This window comes from Pleuronectes platessa, chromosome 17, assembly GCF_947347685.1.
Source record: "Pleuronectes platessa chromosome 17, fPlePla1.1, whole genome shotgun sequence".
Classification (NCBI taxonomy): domain Eukaryota; kingdom Metazoa; phylum Chordata; class Actinopteri; order Pleuronectiformes; family Pleuronectidae; genus Pleuronectes; species Pleuronectes platessa.
The window spans coordinates 22,881,669-22,902,935 of NC_070642.1; the positions used below are offsets into that span (position 1 = coordinate 22,881,669).

The window sequence follows — 21,267 nt, forward strand, 5'->3', positions numbered from 1 at the left end:
CAGTTCTGAGGCAGATGTTGAGGAAAGTGAGAGTTTATCAAAACATCTCCTGCACCTGATTATTCTTTGTGGAGAAACATCTGCATTCTGCCTTCTAGATAAATGTGCATCCTGAGCCGATGACGTCATCTGGAGTCAGTCTGCGTAAGTGATGGAGGAGCCATCAGGAGTCAGTGACAGCTGTCAATCATGACGTCAGAGCCCGTTTTTACACCATCACATAACTAATTATCAGCCAGCCACCAGGGGGCGATCCAGGTGAAATGAGTTCACTTCGAGCTGTCGGGTCCTCCATCTTTATTTTCAGTTAAACTTGCAGTTTTCCAGGTCTCAGTCCTTAAAGACTGATCAATGGGATTAATAAAGTATCCATCTATCTATCTATCTAAAGCTTCTTTATTAATCAACAGCAGAAGCTGATCGGCTGTTTCTTCTTCGTTGGTATCATTGGAGAGAAACAAGCCAATAGTATTATTTGTTGGAGACGCTGAAGTGTCTTCTACGTGTGTGTGTGTCATTGATCTAACTTTCATTGTGTTTCACCTGCTTCTCTGTGAACAACACAATGTTCTCAGACTTCACATATTTGCCTAGAGATGTGATATGATCACCTGCTTCTATTCTTATCTCAGTGATGCAACTAATACCTTCATCTTCAGGGACTCTTTCAAAGACACCATCATGAGACATGTTCTGGGCCGAGGCTCAACAGTGTTTCTGAGACTTACTCCACTTGTTTGAGTTTTGGTCTCTTAGCGTTTAAACAGAAACAGGATCACAGAAGTTTATGAGAATTCTTCCACTTAACGTCAACTTATTTTTAATCCATCCAGGTTTGTGAAAAAGCAAATCCAGAGACGAGAATTTAAGGAAGAAAGATTTCACGTTCCAGCAGTCGCACAGTGTTTTGTAATTATTGTTATCATTGCCTCAGATAGATTATGACTTGATGCAGGAGTCAGCTGCTGAGCTCATTTAATGCTCAGCTGATCAAATGAAAAAGGGCTGTTCAGGCCTGTCTATTTTTTAATAACATGCACAAACAGCTATTCATCCAAAATGTTTTGTTCTTACTTGTTTCACATTATTTGCTCAATTTCATTTGCATCTGTTTTTTCAGACTATTAATTTTCAGTTTCAATAGCGTCCAACCTCCAACATCTCGTTTGTACCGAGCATTACGACATCAGAGGAAGAGACACGATGAGAAATATCAAATATCAAATATCAAATATCAAATATCAAATATCAAATATCAAAGCTCAGGTAGCTAAGAGCTTGTGATCCGTACGCATCAGTAACTTTCTCTTATTCCTCCTCAGTTCCAGGTTCGGATGTTTCTGAATCATAAGAGTCTGAGTTCATTTGCATCTGAATCGATTCGTTATTGATGAAAAAGAGTTTCATCAATAACAGTTATGATCATCAAGACTTTTCTCTTCCTGGAAAAAAACTAAAAACGCATTTTCGAGGAACAGAAAGAGAAACGACTTAAAAAGAAGACCTGTTGTTCTCAGAGTGGGCAGCAGGGGGCGGGTTAGGGTTACCCCCCCCCCCCCCCCTCCTGAAGGTGGAGCCTTGTGGTTCCGCGTCGTGACGTTCGATTCCCTTCGATGTTGAAACACCACGAGCATGAAGCTGCTGTTTGTGATCGCATCACAACATTTATTACACAAGTTTAAGAAATTCAAGCATAATTTTCCGACATAGGAAAGTGAAGCATGCACTGACAACACATCATTTTAAATAAAGACAAAAAACAACATTAAAATTCAAATCAAATAATTGGTGAACACACAACATGTCGATCCGTGCACACACACACGTGTGATCTATAAACGATTCAGAATATCGATCGCTTCATAACGACTTCGCCCCCTCCCCCCCCCCCCCCCCGTGACAATCACAAACCTGTCAACGTCCTGAGTGACGCGCTCTCGACCAGAGAGACAACACTCTGTCTGGCTTCAGTTACAGTTACACACATCTTACAGTCTCACACCAACGCAACAACATCGTCAGTAACAAGGAACGACACAATCCTGAGTGAATGAAAACCATCAACAGAACTGGTGACACTGGTGCTGGAAATACTGGCACGACTCAACACAATGACAATAATAATAACAACACTTGTTTGTGTCTTTTGTTTGGATGGTGACAGGTTTTATCTTCTTCACGTCCAGACAGCAGCAATAAATAAAGTCTGAACTAAACACTGTGCAAATATATTAAATAATTCTTTCTTCTCGTTTAACTTTATTTTCAGTGATGTTTTCTAAAACCACTTCTCAAGGAGGACCAGTTCATAGCTCAGTTCTTACTGGTTACCTCACAAAGCTGCCCTGTTGGCCAGTGGCCTGCGGGGGAACTGGTTTCACTGAGCCTCAAACCCCAGAGGTCGCCCTCCAGCCACGGACACATGGTGGGTTCAAGCCCTCGGGGGGGGGCTGGACTCTGCAGATCTTCACGACTGTAGCAGGAGTTCAGAGAGCGACCCCATCGAGTCAAAGAGTTCATCCTCATGGTCCTGAGCATCAAACTCCCGATGCTCCAGGTCGGATCCTTCTCCTCATCAGGCTGCCGACAAACAGACAAACTCAAATCCTCTGAGTCAGAGGATCGATATGAAATCACCAGATACATGAACACGTCTGATCAGCTGAGCACAGAGAACCCAGGTCTCAGAGCCGCGGTGCCGATGAGGAGCTGACGCCACCGACCCGACTGTCCTCTCAGCCGGGACCCGAAGCTTCACCTGCAGTAGAACTTCATCCAACATATCTACATTAATAAAACCTACTGTAATGGATCTGTAGAGCCGCGGCCGTAGGAAACTGAAGCGTTTGGTTTCTGTGACCTTCGACCTCTGACCCTGTATTCCCATGAGGCACTTCTTGTTTGTTTGCCAAGTTGAAGATGAGGATGATGAAGTCCAACGTGTGGAGAGCAGCTGGTACAATCGTTCACCTGGTGGAGGCGTGTGGAGCTTCTCCACCAATCAGAATACACTTTGCATCAAATGACCCCCCCCCCCCCCCCCCCCCCCGGCTGCAGGAGTCAGGATGTGTCCACGGACCTCGGGAGAGGGGGGGCCGTCTGTCAATCACTGACTCAGCCGACCTCCTCACAGGGCCACTTCCTGTCTGTTGCCATTGGCTGCCGGGGCAGTGGGCGTGTTCTTCTTGATGGAGGTGAGGCGGATGTGGGAGGTGCTGTGCAGGTAGCTGGCCTGGCGCTCGGGGCGTGGAGCTCGACCACATCGCAGCTGACTGAGGAAGAAGGAGAACGAGGAGGTTGAGTTTAAAGGTCTTCATCAGGTGCAACCTGATGAAGTCAATCATCAGTAATTATCATCAGCAATCATCAATAATTATCATCAATAATTACTATGACCTCAGGAATTAGTTTTCAGAAACACTGAAATGACTCAAGACGATATTCAACAGAATGTAATTAGATTCACCAGGAGCTCTTTAATGTGTGGACAGGTTGTGGTTTGGTTTGTCTCCTTCAAAATAAAATACTCTTTGACTACTTCATTCATGTTTTCTGTCTGATCTGAGTCTTGAAATTAAGTTTGTGTGTAACGTGATCGCACACAGGCTGATATGAGGAACTCTGAGGTGCTTCTAACTCTCTGGTGACGTGTGTTTGCCGTGTTGGTCACGTGTCGTGTGTTTGCCGTGTTGGTCACGTGTCGTGTGTTTGTCGTGTTGGTCAGGTGACGTGTGTTTGTCGTGTTGGTCACGTGTCGTGTGTTTGTCGTGTTGGTCACGTGTCGTGTGTTTGCCGTGTTGGTCACGTGTCGTGTGTTTGTCGTGTTGGTCACGTGTCGTGTGTTTGTCGTGTTGGTCAGGTGACGTGTGTTTGTCGTGTTGGTCACGTGTCGTGTGTTTGTCGTGTTGGTCACGTGTCGTGTGTTAGTCGTGTTGGTCACGTGTCGTGTGTTAGTCGTGTTGGTCACGTGTCGTGTGTTAGTCGTGCTGGTCACGTGTCGTGTGTTAGTAGTGTTGGTCACGTGACGTGTGTTTGTCGTGTTGGTCAGGTGACGTGTACTGTCGTGTTGGTCAGGTGACGTGTGTTTGTCGCGTTGGTCACGTGACGTGTGTTTGTCGTGTTGGTCAGGTGACGTGTGTTTGTCGTGTTGGTCACGTGACGTGTACTGTCGTGTTGGTCAGGTGACGTGTGTTTGTCGCGTTGGTCACGTGACGTGTACTGTCGTGTTGGTCAGGTGACGTGTGTTTGTCGTGTTGGTCAGGTGACGTGTGTTTGTCGTGTTGGTCAGGTGACGTGTGTCTGTCGTGTTGGTCAGGTGACGTGTTTGTCGTGTTGGTCACGTGTCGTGTGTTAGTCGTGTTGGTCAGGTGACGTGTGTTGGTCGTGTTGGTCACGTGACGTGTGTTAGTCGTGTTGGTCAGGTGACGTGTGTTTGTCGTGTTGGTCACGTGACGTGTGTTTGTCGTGTTGGTCACGTGACGTGTGTTTGCCGTGTTGGTCACGTGTCGTGTGTTTGTCGTGTTGGTCAGGTGACGTGTACTGTCGTGTTGGTCAGGTGACGTGTGTTTGTCGTGTTGGTCACGTGACGTGTACTGTCGTGTTGGTCAGGTGACGTGTGTTTGTCGCGTTGGTCACGTGACGTGTACTGTCGTGTTGGTCAGGTGACGTTTGTTTGTCGTGTTGGTCACGTGACGTGTGTTTGTCGTGTTGGTCAGGTGACGTGTGTTTGTCGTGTTGGTCAGGTGACGTGTGTCTGTCGTGTTGGTCAGGTTACGTGTTTGTCGTGTTGGTCACGTGTCGTGTGTTTGTCGTGTTGGTCACGTGTCGTGTGTTGGTCGTGTTGGTCACGTGTCGTGTGTTAGTCGTGCTGGTCACGTGACGTGTGTTAGTCGTGTTGGTCAGGTGACGTGTGTTTGTCGTGTTGGTCACGTGACGTGTGTTTGTCGTGTTGGTCACGTGACGTGTGTTAGTCGCGCTGGTCACGTGACGTGTGTTTGTCGTGTTGGTCAGGTGACGTGTGTTTGTCGCGTTGAACCACGTGTCGTGTGTTTGTCGTGTTGGTCACGTGTCGTGTGTTTGTCGTGTTGGTCAGATGACGTGTGTTTGTCGTGTTGGTCAGGTGACGTGTGTTTGTCGTGCTGGTCACGTGACGTGTGTTAGTCGTGCTGGTCACGTGACGTGTGTTTGTCGTGTTGGTCAGGTGACGTGTGTTTGTCGTGTTGGTCAGGTGACGTGTGTTTGTCGTGTTGGTCACGTGACGTGTGTTTGTCGTGTTGGTCAGGTGACGTGTGTTTGTCGTGCTGGTCACGTGACGTGTGTTAGTCGTGCTGGTCACGTGTCGTGTGTTAGTCGTGCTGGTCACATGATGTGCGTTAGTCGTGCTGGTCACGTGACGTGTGTTAGTCGTGTTGGTCAGGTGACGTGTGTTTGTCGTGTTGGTCACGTGACGTGCGTTAGTCGTGCTGGTCACGTGATGTGTGTTTGTCGTGTTGGTCACGTGATGTGTGTTTGTCGCGTTGGTCACGTGACGTGTGTTTGTCGTGTTGGTCAGGTGACGTGTGTTTGTCGTGTTGGTCACGTGACGTGTACTGTCGTGTTGGTCACGTGTCGTGTGTTTGTCGCGTTGGTCACGTGACGTGTGTTTGTCGTGTTGGTCAGGTGACGTGTGTTTGTCGTGTTGGTCACGTGTCGTGTGTTAGTCGTGCTGGTCACGTGACGTGTACTGTCGTGTTGGTCAGGTGACGTGTGTTGGTCGTGTTGGTCACGTGTCGTGTGTTAGTCGTGCTGGTCAGGTGACGTGTGTCTGTCGTGTTGGTCAGGTGACGTGTTTGTCGTGTTGGTCACGTGTCGTGTGTTTGTCGTGTTGGTCACGTGTCGTGTGTTGGTCGTGTTGGTCACGTGTCGTGTGTTAGTCGTGCTGGTCACGTGACGTGTGTTAGTCGTGTTGGTCAGGTGACGTGTGTTTGTCGTGTTGGTCACGTGACGTGTGTTTGTCGTGTTGGTCACGTGACGTGTGTTTGCCGTGTTGGTCACGTGTCGTGTGTTTGTCGTGTTGGTCAGGTGACGTGTACTGTCGTGTTGGTCAGGTGACGTGTGTTTGTCGTGTTGGTCACGTGACGTGTACTGTCGTGTTGGTCAGGTGACGTGTGTTTGTCGCGTTGGTCACGTGACGTGTACTGTCGTGTTGGTCAGGTGACGTTTGTTTGTCGTGTTGGTCAGGTGACGTGTGTCTGTCGTGTTGGTCAGGTGACGTGTTTGTCGTGTTGGTCACGTGTCGTGTGTTTGTCGTGTTGGTCAGGTGACGTGTGTCTGTCGTGTTGGTCAGGTGACGTGTTTGTCGTGTTGGTCACGTGTCGTGTGTTTGTCGCGTTGGTCACGTGACGTGTACTGTCGTGTTGGTCAGGTGACGTTTGTTTGTCGTGTTGGTCAGGTGACGTGTACTGTCGTGTTGGTCAGGTGACGTGTTTGTCGTGTTGGTCACGTGTCGTGTGTTTGTCGTGTTGGTCACGTGACGTGTACTGTCGTGTTGGTCAGGTGACGTGTGTTTGTCGCGTTGGTCACGTGACGTGTACTGTCGTGTTGGTCAGGTGACGTTTGTTTGTCGTGTTGGTCAGGTGACGTGTGTCTGTCGTGTTGGTCAGGTGACGTGTGTTTGTCGTGTTGGTCACGTGACGTGTGTTTGTCGTGTTGGTCAGGTGACGTGTGTCTGTCGTGTTGGTCAGGTGACGTGTTTGTCGTGTTGGTCACGTGTCGTGTGTTTGTCGTGTTGGTCACGTGTCGTGTGTTGGTCGTGTTGGTCACGTGTCGTGTGTTAGTCGTGCTGGTCACGTGACGTGTGTTAGTCGTGTTGGTCAGGTGACGTGTGTTTGTCGTGTTGGTCACGTGACGTGTGTTTGTCGTGTTGGTCACGTGACGTGTGTTAGTCGCGCTGGTCACGTGACGTGTGTTTGTCGTGTTGGTCAGGTGACGTGTGTTTGTCGCGTTGAACCACGTGTCGTGTGTTTGTCGTGTTGGTCACGTGTCGTGTGTTTGTCGTGTTGGTCAGATGACGTGTGTTTGTCGTGTTGGTCAGGTGACGTGTGTTTGTCGTGCTGGTCACGTGACGTGTGTTAGTCGTGCTGGTCACGTGACGTGTGTTTGTCGTGTTGGTCAGGTGACGTGTGTTTGTCGTGTTGGTCAGGTGACGTGTGTTTGTCGTGTTGGTCACGTGACGTGTGTTTGTCGTGTTGGTCAGGTGACGTGTGTTTGTCGTGCTGGTCACGTGACGTGTGTTAGTCGTGCTGGTCACGTGTCGTGTGTTAGTCGTGCTGGTCACGTGATGTGCGTTAGTCGTGCTGGTCACGTGACGTGTGTTAGTCGTGTTGGTCAGGTGACGTGTGTTTGTCGTGTTGGTCACGTGACGTGCGTTAGTCGTGCTGGTCACGTGATGTGTGTTTGTCGTGTTGGTCACGTGATGTGTGTTTGTCGTGTTGGTCACGTGTCGTGTGTTAGTCGTGCTGGTCACGTGATGTGTGTTTGTCGTGCTGGTCACGTGACGTGTGTTAGTCGTGTTGGTCACGTGATGTGGAGCACGTGATCTGCCGACCTGTTGAAGTGCCTGCGGAAGCTCTCGCTCAGCAGGTAGAGGGCGAAGGGGTTGACGCAGGACGAGGAGAAGCTGAGGACTCGAGCCAGCAGGGTGATGACCAGGTGGACCAGGGACAGGTCCATGTGGTTGTAGTTGAAGGAGCGGTACATGTAGAGCACGTGGTTGGGGAACCAGCACAGAGCGAACAGGCCCACGAACACCAGCACGATCTTGGACAGACGCTTCCTGGTCTCCATCTGGAGGGAGAAGGAGGAGAGCATCAGCAGGAGGTGGATTTATGAATGAAGACGTTAAGAACCAAGACAAAAGCTGCGGATCACCGAGGCTCATCTCTCATAAACAACATAAAAACATTATAAAGCTCAGTATTTCTACTGTCCTCCAAATCACAGTAATATATAAAACCCTATGTTTCAATTTTCATCTTTGTATTTTTTACAGTAAAACTACAAAAAGAACATTTTCAAAATCAGATTTTATATTTTTTTGTGAATTTCTGAGTCAAATATGAAACGATGAACATTAGTTCAAATGCACCAAGTGAACGTCCTCGTGGGTCAAACATTATGTCCTCGGAGGTGAAGAAGCTGCTTCCTCTTCCTCTTCCTCCTCTTCTTCTTCTACTGTTTAATTCCGTCTCTACTTCCTGTGATTGGTCCAAAAGTCCAAACTGTCCAACAAAGTGTTTTCACTGCGAAAACACTTCGGACGATCAACTGATGACGAAGAGGAAAACTGTGACGTGATGAAGGACAACATGAGAGACCTCTGTGTCCTACAGTCAGTGAACGCATCGTTCAACCGTTCATTAAAGATGATTGAGATGACGACAGAGCCTCTGATCACCCAGTCATCCATTCATCCCTTCATCCATTCATCCCTTCATCCTCCTTCTATTCATCCCTTCATCCTCCTTCTATTCATCCCTTCATCCTCCTTCTATTCATCCCTTCATCCATTCATCCCTTCATCCATTCATCCATTCATCCATTCATCCTCCTTCTATTCATCCCTTCATCCTCCTTCTATTCATCCCTTCATCCTCCTTCTATTCATCCCTTCATCCATTCATCCATTCATCCCTCATCCTCCTTCCGTTCATCCCTCCATCCATTCATCCCTTCATCCATTCATCCCTTCATCCCTTCATCCCTTCATCCATTCATCCCTTCATCCCTTCATCCATTCATCCCTTCATCCCTTCATCCCTTCATCCATTCATCCCTTCATCCATTCATCCCTTCATCCATTCATCCTCCTTCCGTTCATCCATTCATCCCTTCATCCATTCATCCTCCTTCCGTTCATCCCTTCATCCTCCTTGCATTCATCCCTTCATCCATTCATCCATTCATCCTCCTTCCGTTCATCCGTTCATCCCTTCATCCTCCTTCCATTCATCCCTTCATCCATTCATCCCTTCATCCTCCTTCCATTCATCCATTCATCCCTTCATCCATTCATCCTCCTTCTATTCATCCCTTCATCCATTCATCCTCCTTCCATTCATCCCTTCATCCAGTCATCCATTCATCCCTTCATCCTCCTTCCATTCATCCCTTCATCCATTCATCCATTCATCCCTTCATCCATTCATCCCTTCATCCTCCTTCCGGTCATCCATTCATCCCTTCATACATCCCTTCATCCATTCATCCTCCTTCCATTCATCCCTTCATCCATTCATCCTCCTTCCATTCATCCCTTCATCCAGTCATCCATTCATCCCTTCATCCTCCTTCCATTCATCCCTTCATCCATTCATCCATTCATCCCTCCTTCCATTCATCCCTTCATCCATTCATCCTCCTTCCATTCATCCCTTCATCCCTTCATCCATTCATCCTCCTTCCGTTCATCCCTTCATCCCTTCATCCTCCTTCCATTCATCCCTTCATCCATTCATCCCTTCATCCTCCTTCCATTCATCCATTCATCCCTTCATCCATTCATCCTCCTTCTATTCATCCCTTCATCCATTCATCCTCCTTCCGTTCATCCCTTCATCCCTTCATCCTCCTTCCATGCATCCCTTCATCCATTCATCCCTTCATCCTCCTTCCATTCGTCCCTTCATCCATTCATCCCTTCATCCTCCTTCTATTCATCCCTTCATCCATTCATCCTCCTTCCGTTCATCCCTTCATCCCTTCATCCTCCTTCCATTCATCCCTTCATCCATTCATCCCTTCATCCTCCTTCCATTCGTCCCTTCATCCATTCATCCCTTCATCCTCCTTCTATTCATCCCTTCATCCATTCCGCCTCCTTCCATTCATCCCTTCATCCATTCATCCCTTCATCCCTTCATCCTCCTTCCGTTCATCCCTTCATCCCTTCATCCTCCTTCCATGCATCCCTTCATCCATTCATCCCTTCATCCTCCTTCCATTCGTCCCTTCATCCATTCATCCCTTCATCCTCCTTCTATTCATCCCTTCATCCATTCATCCTCCTTCCGTTCATCCCTTCATCCCTTCATCCTCCTTCCATTCATCCCTTCATCCATTCATCCCTTCATCCTCCTTCCATTCGTCCCTTCATCCATTCATCCCTTCATCCTCCTTCTATTCATCCCTTCATCCATTCCGCCTCCTTCCATTCATCCCTTCATCCATTCATCCCTTCATCCCTTCATCCTCCTTCCATTCATCCCTTCATCCCTCATCCCTTCATCCTCCTTCCACTCATCCCTTCATCCCTTCATCCCTTCATCCTCCTTCCACTCATCCCTTCATCCCTTCATCCCTTCATCCCTTCATCCGTCATCCTCCTTCAGTTCAATCCAGGACTCCTCCTCTGGTCTGAGGAGCCGTTCACACCTGATGTTCAGGCCTGAGGAGTCTGGAGCTCTGGACCAGGTGTGAACGAGTCCTGGAGGTTTAACTCATCTCCTGCTTCCTTCAGCTCAGAACTGAGCAGCACCATCAGATGCTTCCTGATTGGAGGGAGAAGCCTCCCATCACGTGGGCGGTGATGATTCTCTAAGTGATTCCTCGTCCTTGCTTCGACCTCGTCAGGCAGATACTCAGCTCATCAGAGACGATACACAAAGCTGAGCTCACAAACACAAACACACAATCGACCGTGGAGAGTGTTTTTCAAAGTGCTTCTCTGTGTTCAGAAGGTCGAACACATCCGACCTGGACATAAAGAGGATCAGGGAATAGAGGAAGCTGAGAGGAAACAACTCTTTCTGATTTGTCTTCAGCCCTTTGACATGAAAACATTTTATTTTATTTTCCATCACAACCAAATGATGGGAGGAGAAATATCAAATTCAGTCAAAGAGAATCAAGTATAATCAAGTCCCTTCAGTTCAGCCTCAGATCTGATTTCATGTTTGACTGAAGAGTCGTTAATCTGCAGCAGAGATGATTCATCTTCATCAAACTGTGGATGAAGCTCGATGAAGAATCACACGAGAAGCGACTGGTCCTCCATCTGCAGAAGTTCATCATAGTCTCTTTGACTAATTCGATTCTTCTTGGAGAAGAAGAGCCGCTCGCCTCCTGAAGACGGAGCAGCTGATCTCAGAGCAGCTTCATCTCTGAGCTGCAGGCGGCAGCTCTGATTGGTCGGGCTGAGTTCAACTCCGGTGGAACAGTGATTATGTGAATCTGTGTAACAAGTCTATCTTTTCTTGCAACACACACACACACACACACACACACACACACACACACACACACACACACACACACACACACACATCTTGTCTTCAGATCACTAGTTCCTCCTCAGCCTCCAGGAGCCTCCATTAGAGACCCGTGTGAGACACGTCCATTAGAGTTCTGCTGACAGATGCAGAGGGAGCTTCTCTCGGGCTGTGAAACACAGAAGCTGCACAGAGGAGGATGAACTCTCCCATCATGCACTGGGGCAGAAGTCATGATTCTCCCTCTATCATCTCGGTGAAGTTTTCAGAATAATTTTCCTCAAACTTCTGATGGTTGAATAGAAATAAAAACTAGAGGGAGACAATCAGCCGAGCGATGATGGAACCGGAGGAGATGTGTGTTTTCTATAGGACACGTTGTGGTAACACACACACGTTGTGTGTAAGTGTGTGTAACAAATAGAGACCTGAAACAAAGATGGACGACACGTTTTCCTCCAGAAATAAAGCCCAAAGAGCTCTGATATGAACACTAGCATCTTGTGGTGATGACGTCATTTGTGCATTACATCCACCAGAGGTCACCTAACAACAAAGCATGGGTCATGGTCAGCAGCTGCATGCACGACCTTTAACCTTTTCAATAGTGTTGTCTCTTTGACGTCTCAACAAGCAGATGAACATTAGCATCTTCTTCAGTTTCCACTTCCTGCTGAGAAACGAGAGGACGTCAGTGGAATCACAGATGAGCTCAGAACATCGAGAGTGTAACTCACACAGACTCACACAGACTCACACAGACTCACACAGACTCACACAGACTCACACAGACTCACACGAGACGGAGTCTGATAATCAGATGTGTTCACGCCTCCTCGGTGTGAACGGAGAAACAAAGGAGCCTCGTGATCCTGGTGAGATCTGAGGTGGTAACATCCCTGAACTAGTTTGAGTTCTTTCTGAAATAACCTGAATGAAGTGAGAAGAGTCCCCTGTCGTCCTCCTGTGATTGGTTCACCTCGGACAGGACAGGACCTGAACCTGCTCCGGCCTGAAGGGGCAGCGCTGAGTCAGAACACCTGCAGGTCCCGACTCTAAAACAGTCACGACAAGAGTTTATAATGATGAACAACATGTCAGACAGCAGCTCGTCTACTGTGTCCTGCTGCTGTGGTACAGACACACACACACACACACACACACACACACACAGTCCAGTTTATTTCTGTAAACTCTGCGAGTTGCTCGAGGGCTTTTCTTCTGTTGAGGTTTCATGAATAAATATGAACTCTGTGTTTTCTATGTAAGAGGCAGGAGAGCAGGAAAGTCTGAGTGCTGCTGACGCTGCTACAAATATTTGTCTATTTTAATTGAGTCTTTTGTTGCATGTGTCACTGTTGCTGTTTTGTGCTGATGTTGAGTGTTAGTGTAGCACAACACAATGTCTCCACGGAGGCTGAGAGGCCTCATGAGGGTTTTAGATTCACACAGAACGTTCAGGTTCACACATCGCTCCAACATGTGTTAATGAGTAATCATATTTTATTATATTAACACGTAAAGATAAGTCTGAGGAGAAGTTATGTTTCTTATAGAACGTAAAGAACAGCCACTTCATTTAAAGCTGTTTTTCTGAACGTGAACAGCTGCGTCTGTTTCTGAGTGAAGACTTGATTTTCAGTCTCATCGGTCAGAGGGGGACATGCAGCCGAGGACACTGGACGTCTCTGAAGTCTCACACAGCAAAGTGCTTAATGAAGTGAGGACTTTTCTCTTTGTCTCTGGTGAGAAGTGACTCATCGTCTTTCCATCTGAATCTTGGGGTATGATGTTTTCCTGTAGGGACTACCTGAAAGGACAGGAACCATCTTTGAGACCCATTTATATAACATCTACTTTAATTAGAACCATCTGCTCACATGGAGAAGGCGGGGTTTATGACATGTACTGCAGCCAGCCACCAGGGGGCCATCGAAACGCTTTGGCCTCAGTTTGGAAGCTGACAGGTTTTCCATCTATATTTACACAGTCTAAGATCAAACCTGCCGCTAACGCTGGTTTTAATTCAGCGCCCTCGCTCCGACCTCCCCGCGTCGGGGGGGATCCCACTCGTCTGAAGTGATGACTCATCAGAGCGACAGCCCCCCCCCTCACGGCTGAAACACCCACCGAGGCGTCTGAGGTCGTGGGTGTGAAAAGCTTCTCGTCCGAGTCAGTTTGCTTTGAACTAAACTTCAGATGGTTCCAGGTTAAATCCCAGGAGACGCCTCCTTTGGTTGAAGTGACTGAATCTCTTCATGCACACGCACTTCATTCAATTCATAAAAAACTCAGAGTCACCCTGCTCGGATTTCAGAATCCGGTTTCAGTCCCGATTCTACAGCATCAAGAAAATCATCGAGATCTTCTGCTCAACGATGAGTCATCGTCTTCAACGCAACAGTTAAGGCTCAAATTCTGAAAATCTTGAATCAAGTTAAACAACCTGGGACCATGTTAAATGAACTGTTCACATCCCAGTGACCAGAACTGGGTTCATCCATTCATTCATCCATTCACCCAGCGGTCACCTGTCTCTTGGTGTGGTCGCTGACCTCCCCCGGCATGTCCTGGGCGCTCTTCACCAGCGTGCGGGCGATGTGGTAGTAATACACCGAGATGATGGTGAGAGGGATCAGGAAGTAAACCAGGAAGATCATCACTGAGTGGATCTTCGGATGCATCTGATTGGACAGCGGGTACGGAACGCAGTTCACGAAGGTGCTGTTGGTTTGATCCCGGTGACCCTGAGCGGCGCAGAGAGGTCAAACCATTGGTTAATCTAGATGAACTTGATTCATGTCTGTAAGAGCTTCAACGTTACTGCATCAGTGACCTCATGTCCACCTCTTCCTGTGGACAGTGAGTCTGTTTGTCTCATGTCTCACCTGCATGCTGACCACCTGGGAGAAAACGGCCTCTGGGACGGCGAGGAGGACAGACAGCAGCCAGATAGAAACCGCTTTCAGACACGTCCAGAAGACGGCACTGGACTTCTGGATGTCCATCGGGTTCACTATCGCCTTATACCTGTCAGAGACACAGAGAGAGACAACCGTCAAACACCAGTCACATTCACTGTCACTATGTCTCCTAGCAGAGACACACTCCCTCTGTGCTGATGGACAACCTGTGTGTGAGCAGGACATGCTATCATGATGCAGCAGAAGGTTTGTCCCTGTTCTAAAGGACATTTATATCTTTTTAACACTTAATTCTGATATATGATCAATGCTGTATTTGTAGAAGCTGATATAAAATATTTTTGCCTTTTTGTCTTGGAGCTGGTGTAAATAATCATTTTAGATATTTAGCTCCATTCATTCTAAGACTAACTGGTGACTTTAGAGACAGTATAGTGGCATTAATGGGAAGTGGAGCCAGCTCCCATAATGCATTGCAGCGGTGACCTCCACCTCCGAGAGCAGAGGAACGAGGAGCATCTTCAAACACGTCCCACAGTCGATATTCTGCAGCACAAACAATATCATAAACATGGAGTTGACTTTGAATCTGGTTGTGAATAATCAGATTAAATGAGACCAAGCTGCTGCAGCAGGTTCATAATGAAATAAAGAGAACAGTTATGAAACAAACCCATTTTCACACTCTGCTATGAAAATGTAAATCATTTCCATAATTATATCAGTTTTCTTTTGACAGCATCAGTGGTTCTGGGCTTTTTGTCAGTTAATGAGAAAGCGGCTGCAGAGGAAATCAATGGGAATCTGTTCATCGTCAATTTTTAAATATAATCATCGAGCTGCATTTATAAATCCTCAGAGCAGAGCACGGCTCGTACTGACAGACATGTTAATCTGAGCAGGACCAGGTATTATAATCATAACTTCAACCATCACTGTCAACAAAATACAGAATCAAAATAAAGATGGACGACTCGCATCCATGTCGAAGCCTCGGTTGTAAAATTCATTCTCTATTGAAACTGAAGTGAACTAGACAACATGGAGAGTCGGTGTGTGGGTCGGTGTGTGTGTCGGTGTGTGTGTCGGTGTGTGTGTCGGTGTGTGTGTCGGTGTGTGTGTCGGTGTGTGTCGGTGTGTGTGTCGGTGTGTGTCGGTGCTTTGAATACACACACTCACACACACCTCTGTGTCATGTATTAATATTTATATTTATATGTATCTTACAGACGATGCAACAGGAAGAAGATGGAGAGCGTCTTGCTCTCACTCTGTTTCACACCTGCACCAGTTCATCCAATGGAAACTGGAACCTGCTGCTTCACATTCATTCACACTCATCAGGACCAGCCGAGCCGGGAGGAGGGGATCAAGAGAAATACCTTATTCAAGCTCACAGGCTAGCTACATACTGTATATACATATATGTATATATATATATATGTATATACAGTATGAAGCTAGCCGCACGGGTTTGATTACTGCAGGTTAATTAACCTTACTGAACAAAACACACAGAGAAACTCATGTCACCGTCCCTGAAATGGCTGGGGTGGGGGGGGGGGGGGGTTACTGTAAATTGTAAAATTTGGAAAAATGTGAGCATTGTACAGTTTCTCTTTAATGTCCTCATTTTGAAACCTCAATGATCAATAAACATACAAAAGAAAAAGATCTCCTGCAGTCACAGAACTGAAAGAGAAACTGATTTGAATAACAAAGAGGACTCTCTCTTTCTTCTTCTAATCCTTTTATTAATATTCCAATTCTCCATCACTCAAACCTTTTCATCCCTCTGTTGCCAGGACTGTGTGACCTCTGACCCCTGTGACCTCTGACCCCTGGTTTGTAACGACTATTTAAGGCCTCGTTGGATATTTAGTAAAACAAAGGTTGAGGACAGAGATGAATTTAAAATCAGTCGTCTACACCAGTGATTTTCAACCAGTGTGCCGTGAGAGATCGTCAGGTGTGCCGTGGGAAATTATCTAATATCTGGTGTTGCACCGAAGTATCGGCCGAACATCGGTGGTATTTGTGGTTAAACCGCTGGGCAGGTGCCGCGGCTGGGGGAGCAGGCGCCTTCCTCTCCACGCCGCCGGAGACCCGGCGTGCGGCACGCCTCTACGTATTTTTGGGGGAGGAGGTCCTATTCCGCTGTGCCTCACGGCGTCAGTGGTGGGGGGGCTTTCTTTCTCTTGGACCGCGGGGCGGTGTCAGTCGCCGGTGCGGAAGGCGGGGGGGGGGGGGACCGGGTACGGCGGTCGGCGGCAGCGACTCTGGACGCGTGTCGGGACCTTCTCGCGGATCACCTCAGCTACGGCGCCCGCTGGGGGAACCCTCCGTTCGTGCGGGGGGGGGGGGGGGGGGGGGGGGCATCGCGAAGGCCCACGGTGGGTGGTGACGCGATGTGGTTTCTGCCCAGTGCTCTGAATGTCAAAGTGAAGAAATTCAATGAAGCGCGGGTAAAAGGCGGGAGTAACTATTGGCACTCAAAACAGGTCAATCTGTTTTAGACAGGGTTAAAAGGTCCTGTTTTAAATGATCCTTGTGGTATTTTGACCAAAATATGTTACAGACTTTTCATTAAGACCCCAAGGAACCATATCAAATGTGATCAAATGGGTATAATATGTCTCCGTTAAATAAAGTTTAGTTAAATCAAAGATTGTTTCATAAATCTGATTCAATTTGTGCTCATTAAAAGATAAGAGTAAGAAAAGGCTGAAATAATTTAAAATAGTGCTTTTTAATACATTTAGAAATTATATTACTAACTATATGTATTATATGTACTGTGTTAGTCCATAGAGTGTCATTTTGGTTGGTGGTGTGCCCCAGGATTTTGTAAATGTAAAAAATGTGCCGCGGCTAAAAAAAGGTTGAAATTCACTGATCTACACAACTAGATATCGATGATCTGTGGAGAACCAGGGAGGACGCTGCTGTTGGTCATGTGGTGCAATGATGATGAATTTAATTCATTCAAATGTTTACGTTTATAAATAATTCATAGCAGATATTATCCTATGGTACTTTACATTCGAGCAGCATTCAGGACTGTGGAGAGCCAACAGATCCAGATCCACTTTGTCCACTCTGGTTCTGGCTCTGGAGAGACACCATGCTGTTTCTACATATTGATTTAGCACCGGTATCAAACCTAAACGCTCCACGTGTGAACAGGGTGGGCTGTCCGACCCCCTCTGGCCCCAGCGGCAGTGGCCTGGTGTTTGTGGGGATCTGTGTGCATCATCTTGGCAGGAAGCGATTAGGGCTCCAGCAGCCGCTCTCCAATCCTTCTGCTAATCATCAGGCTCCTCTGCTCCTGAGGAGCTGGGGGCCAGTAAAGAGCCGTTCTGGGCTCGTTAGTGCTTTCAGGGTCGTTAGGGCCTCGTTAGGAGCCATCAGGGTCCAGCACCAGATTGCTGCCGCGAGTCGTGAGATCAGGAAATGAGTTTCCCGGTAACGAGCCGGTGATTCAGAGGAACGGCCGAGCTGCCTGTTGGTAAACAACCGGCTGAAGGAGCAGGAGGAACCTGATGGAGCTCCTGTCCCACAGTGGAGCGAGGACATGAGACCCTCCGTCCAGGGCGTCCTCCCCGGACAGGGGGCGGGGTCAGAGAGGACGGTCAGCTGATGACGAAGAGGAAAACTGTGACGTGATGAAGGACAACATGAGAGACCTCTGTGTCCTACAGTCAGTGAACGCATCGTTCAACCGTTCATTAAAGATGATTGAGATGACGACAGAGCCTCTGATCACCCAGTCATCCATTCATCCCTTCATCCTCCTCCCGTTCATCCCTTCATCCATTCATCCCTTCATCCCTTCATCCATTCATCCCTTCATCCTCCTCCCGTTCATCCCTTCATCCATTCATCCCTTCATCCCTTCATCCATTCATCCCTTCATCCTCCTCCCGTTCATCCCTTCATCCATTCATCCCTTCATCCCTTCATCCATTCATCCCTTCATCCTCCTCCCGTTCATCCCTTCATCCATTCATCCTCCTTCTATTCATCCCTTCATCCATTCATCCCTTCATCCTCCTCCCGTTCATCCCTTCATCCATTCATCCCTTCATCCCTTTATCCTCCTTCCGTTGATCCCTTCATCCCTTCATCCTCCTTCCATTCATCCCTTCATCCCTTCATCCCTTCACCCTCCTTCCATTCATCCCTTCATCCCTTCATCCATTCATCCCTTCATCCCTTCATCCTCCTTCCATTCATCCCTTCATCCCTTCATCCCTTCATCCCTTCATCCTCCTTCCATTCATCCCTTTATCCCTTCATCCCTTCATCCATTCATCCCTTCACCCTCCTTCCATTCATCCCTTCATCCCTTCATCCATTCATCCCTTCATCCCTTCATCCCTTCATCCTCCTTCCATTCATCCCTTCATCCCTTCATCCGTTCATCCCTTCATCCTCCTTCCATTCATCCCTTCATCCCTTCATCCTCCTTCCATTCATCCCTTCATCCCTTCATCCCTTCATCCCTTCATCCCTTCATCCTCCTTCCATTCATCCCTTCATCCCTTCATCCTCCTTCCATTCATCCCTTCATCCGTTCATCCCTTCATCCTCCTTCCATTCATCCCTTCATCCATTCATCCCTTCATCCCTTCATCCTCCTTCCATTCATCCATTCATCCCTTCATCCCTTCATCCCTTCATCCTCCTTCCATTCATCCCTTCATCCTCCTTCCATTCATCCCTTCATCCCTTCATTCATTCATCCATTCATCCCTTCATCCCTTCATCCCTTCATCCATTCATCCCTTCATCCTTCCACCTGCTACATGTATAAAGTCCAGCTGTTTCTGTTCATCATCTTAAAGGTAAAAGGTCAAACTCTGGATTTGCACCTGAAGATTTTCTGTTGCTCCATGAATAACACAACATGTACTGACCTTTACACTCAAACATACACACACACACACACCTACACACACACACACACACACACACACACACACCTACACACCTACACACACACTGTAGTGTTAGAAACTCAAACTGTCCCCTGAGGTCTGACCTTCAATCAGTGTCTCAGTCTGAAAACAGAACGTCCAATCACTGATCATCTTTATATACAGTCACTGATCATCTTTATATACAGTCACTGATCATCTTTATATACAGTCACTGATCATCTTTATATACAGTCACTGATCCTCTTTATATACAGTCACTGATCATCTTTATATACAGTCACTGATCATCTTTATATACAGTCACTGATCCTCTTTATATACAGTCACTGATCATCTTTATATACAGTCACTGATCATCTTTATATACAGTCACTGATCATCTTTATATACAGTCACTGATCCTCTTTATATACAGTCACTGATCCTCTTTATATACAGTCACTGATCATCTTTATATACAGTCACTGAACCTCTTTATATACAGTCACTGATCATCTTTATATACAGTCACTGATCATCTTTATATACAGTCACTGATCCTCTTTATATACAGTCACTAATCATCTTTATATACAGTCACTAATCATCTTTATATACAGTCACATCACAGGTTCATTGATCTTTCCACCTGTGGAGAAGATGACTGTTCTCTTCATATTAAAGTCATATTGATCTATAACCTTATTGTCAGACACCTGCAGTCGTCTACATGAACTTGACGGTGAGCTCACAACAGGCTTCAGATATATATATATATATATATATATATATATATGTATATGTATATATATGTATATGTGCAGCCTGTTGGCCTGGTGGTTCCTTGAGGGAGATCTTACCGTCAGCTCCTCTTAACGTCACAATTCTGCCATTTCCCTTCCTCCTCTCTTCCTCCTCTCTTTCTCTTTCTCTTTCCCTTCCTCATCTCTTTCTCTTTCTCTTTCTCTTTCTCTTCTCTTCCTCCTCTCTTTCTCTTTCTCTTCTCTTCCTTCTCTGACCTTGGACGTGAAGCAGCCTGAACCCGACGCTCGTGTTATTTAAAGAACGCCTGTTGAAGTGGAACGGGATAAATATTTCACAGAAGATTAGGCTGCTAATTGCTCATTAAGAAATATGTCCTGTGCGTCATCAGAGCTTCATACCAATCAGGGGAAGGGACACCACTGGTCTGGAGACCACATCACGATGGCAGCAGAGGAGGTGGATGCACGTGCACGGAGCTCAGAGGGAGTGTGCACATCAGCAGGTGAGCCTGACGCAGTTTTTAGAGATTAACAGAAAACTGACTTTAACGATTCAAAGGTTGGATCCTTGTCATGGTGACTAACTGATGAATCGCATATTGGCCTAAACATGCGTAACTTTAACTGAAACTCTGCAGGAAATGAAGATGTGTGAGAAACTGACATGTCAAATGGTTTTGGCGTGTTAGCGTGCTCAATGGACTCGATAGCGCCTCGTGTGGTGGAGCCCCTTCGGCAGGTTTGACCAGAATGCATGGAAACCGTTGAGCATATGAATCAGGCCCAGACTCGTCTTCCAAACAGGAAGTCAGACATTTTGTATCAAGTGGTCAGTTTCACACACATCTTAAACAAACTTCTCCTGGAGCAGACGTGTGTAACTCAAGGTTCGAGGGCCACTTCCTGCCTGAGGGAGGATTACATATCATGTGTCTCTGTTGACATGGTGAGGATGAACTGATCGGTTCTCATTTGAAGAACGAGAGGAACATATTGATTTCAGCTGGTTCACGTGAAGCAGCCGCTCGGTGACTCTGGGGAAGTCTTCAGATGCTGAAACGTGACACACACACACACACACACACACACACACACACACACAACATCTCATTTGATCAGTGCAAAAACAAACGACAATGAGAAGTTGTGCTAGTGACCAGACGTGTTGATGACCTGGTGTGACCAAGATTCAGCTCTACAGCAACATTTAACTCCTCCACTGTGCAAACACAAAACCAGGCTGCGTCAACCCCCCCCAGCAGCTGCACCCAGGCTGCAGCTTTGAATATGATTATTATTGCTAAAAATCAGGCCGTGTTATAAGACATGTTCATCCCACATTATTCTGTAACGTCTGTTCCTCTCGGATTCAACTTTCAAACTTGAATGTTCTGTCATCATTCTGTCTTCA

General features: G+C 47.0%; 1 protein-coding gene across 1 annotated transcript in view; it reads right to left on the reverse strand.

Moving 5' to 3' along the window:
• Positions 1-3,127: 3,127 nt before the first annotated feature.
• Positions 3,128-21,267, reverse strand: part of nmbr (neuromedin B receptor) — a 19,748-nt gene continuing 1,608 nt past the window's right edge. The window contains exons 2-5 of the mRNA XM_053444973.1: positions 14,135-14,276; positions 13,778-13,993; positions 7,586-7,824; positions 3,128-3,272 (exon numbers count right to left, since the gene is read on the reverse strand). Coding sequence (XP_053300948.1) covers positions 3,128-3,272; positions 7,586-7,824; positions 13,778-13,993; positions 14,135-14,276 — 742 coding nt within the window. The remainder of the gene's footprint in view (positions 3,273-7,585; positions 7,825-13,777; positions 13,994-14,134; positions 14,277-21,267) is intronic.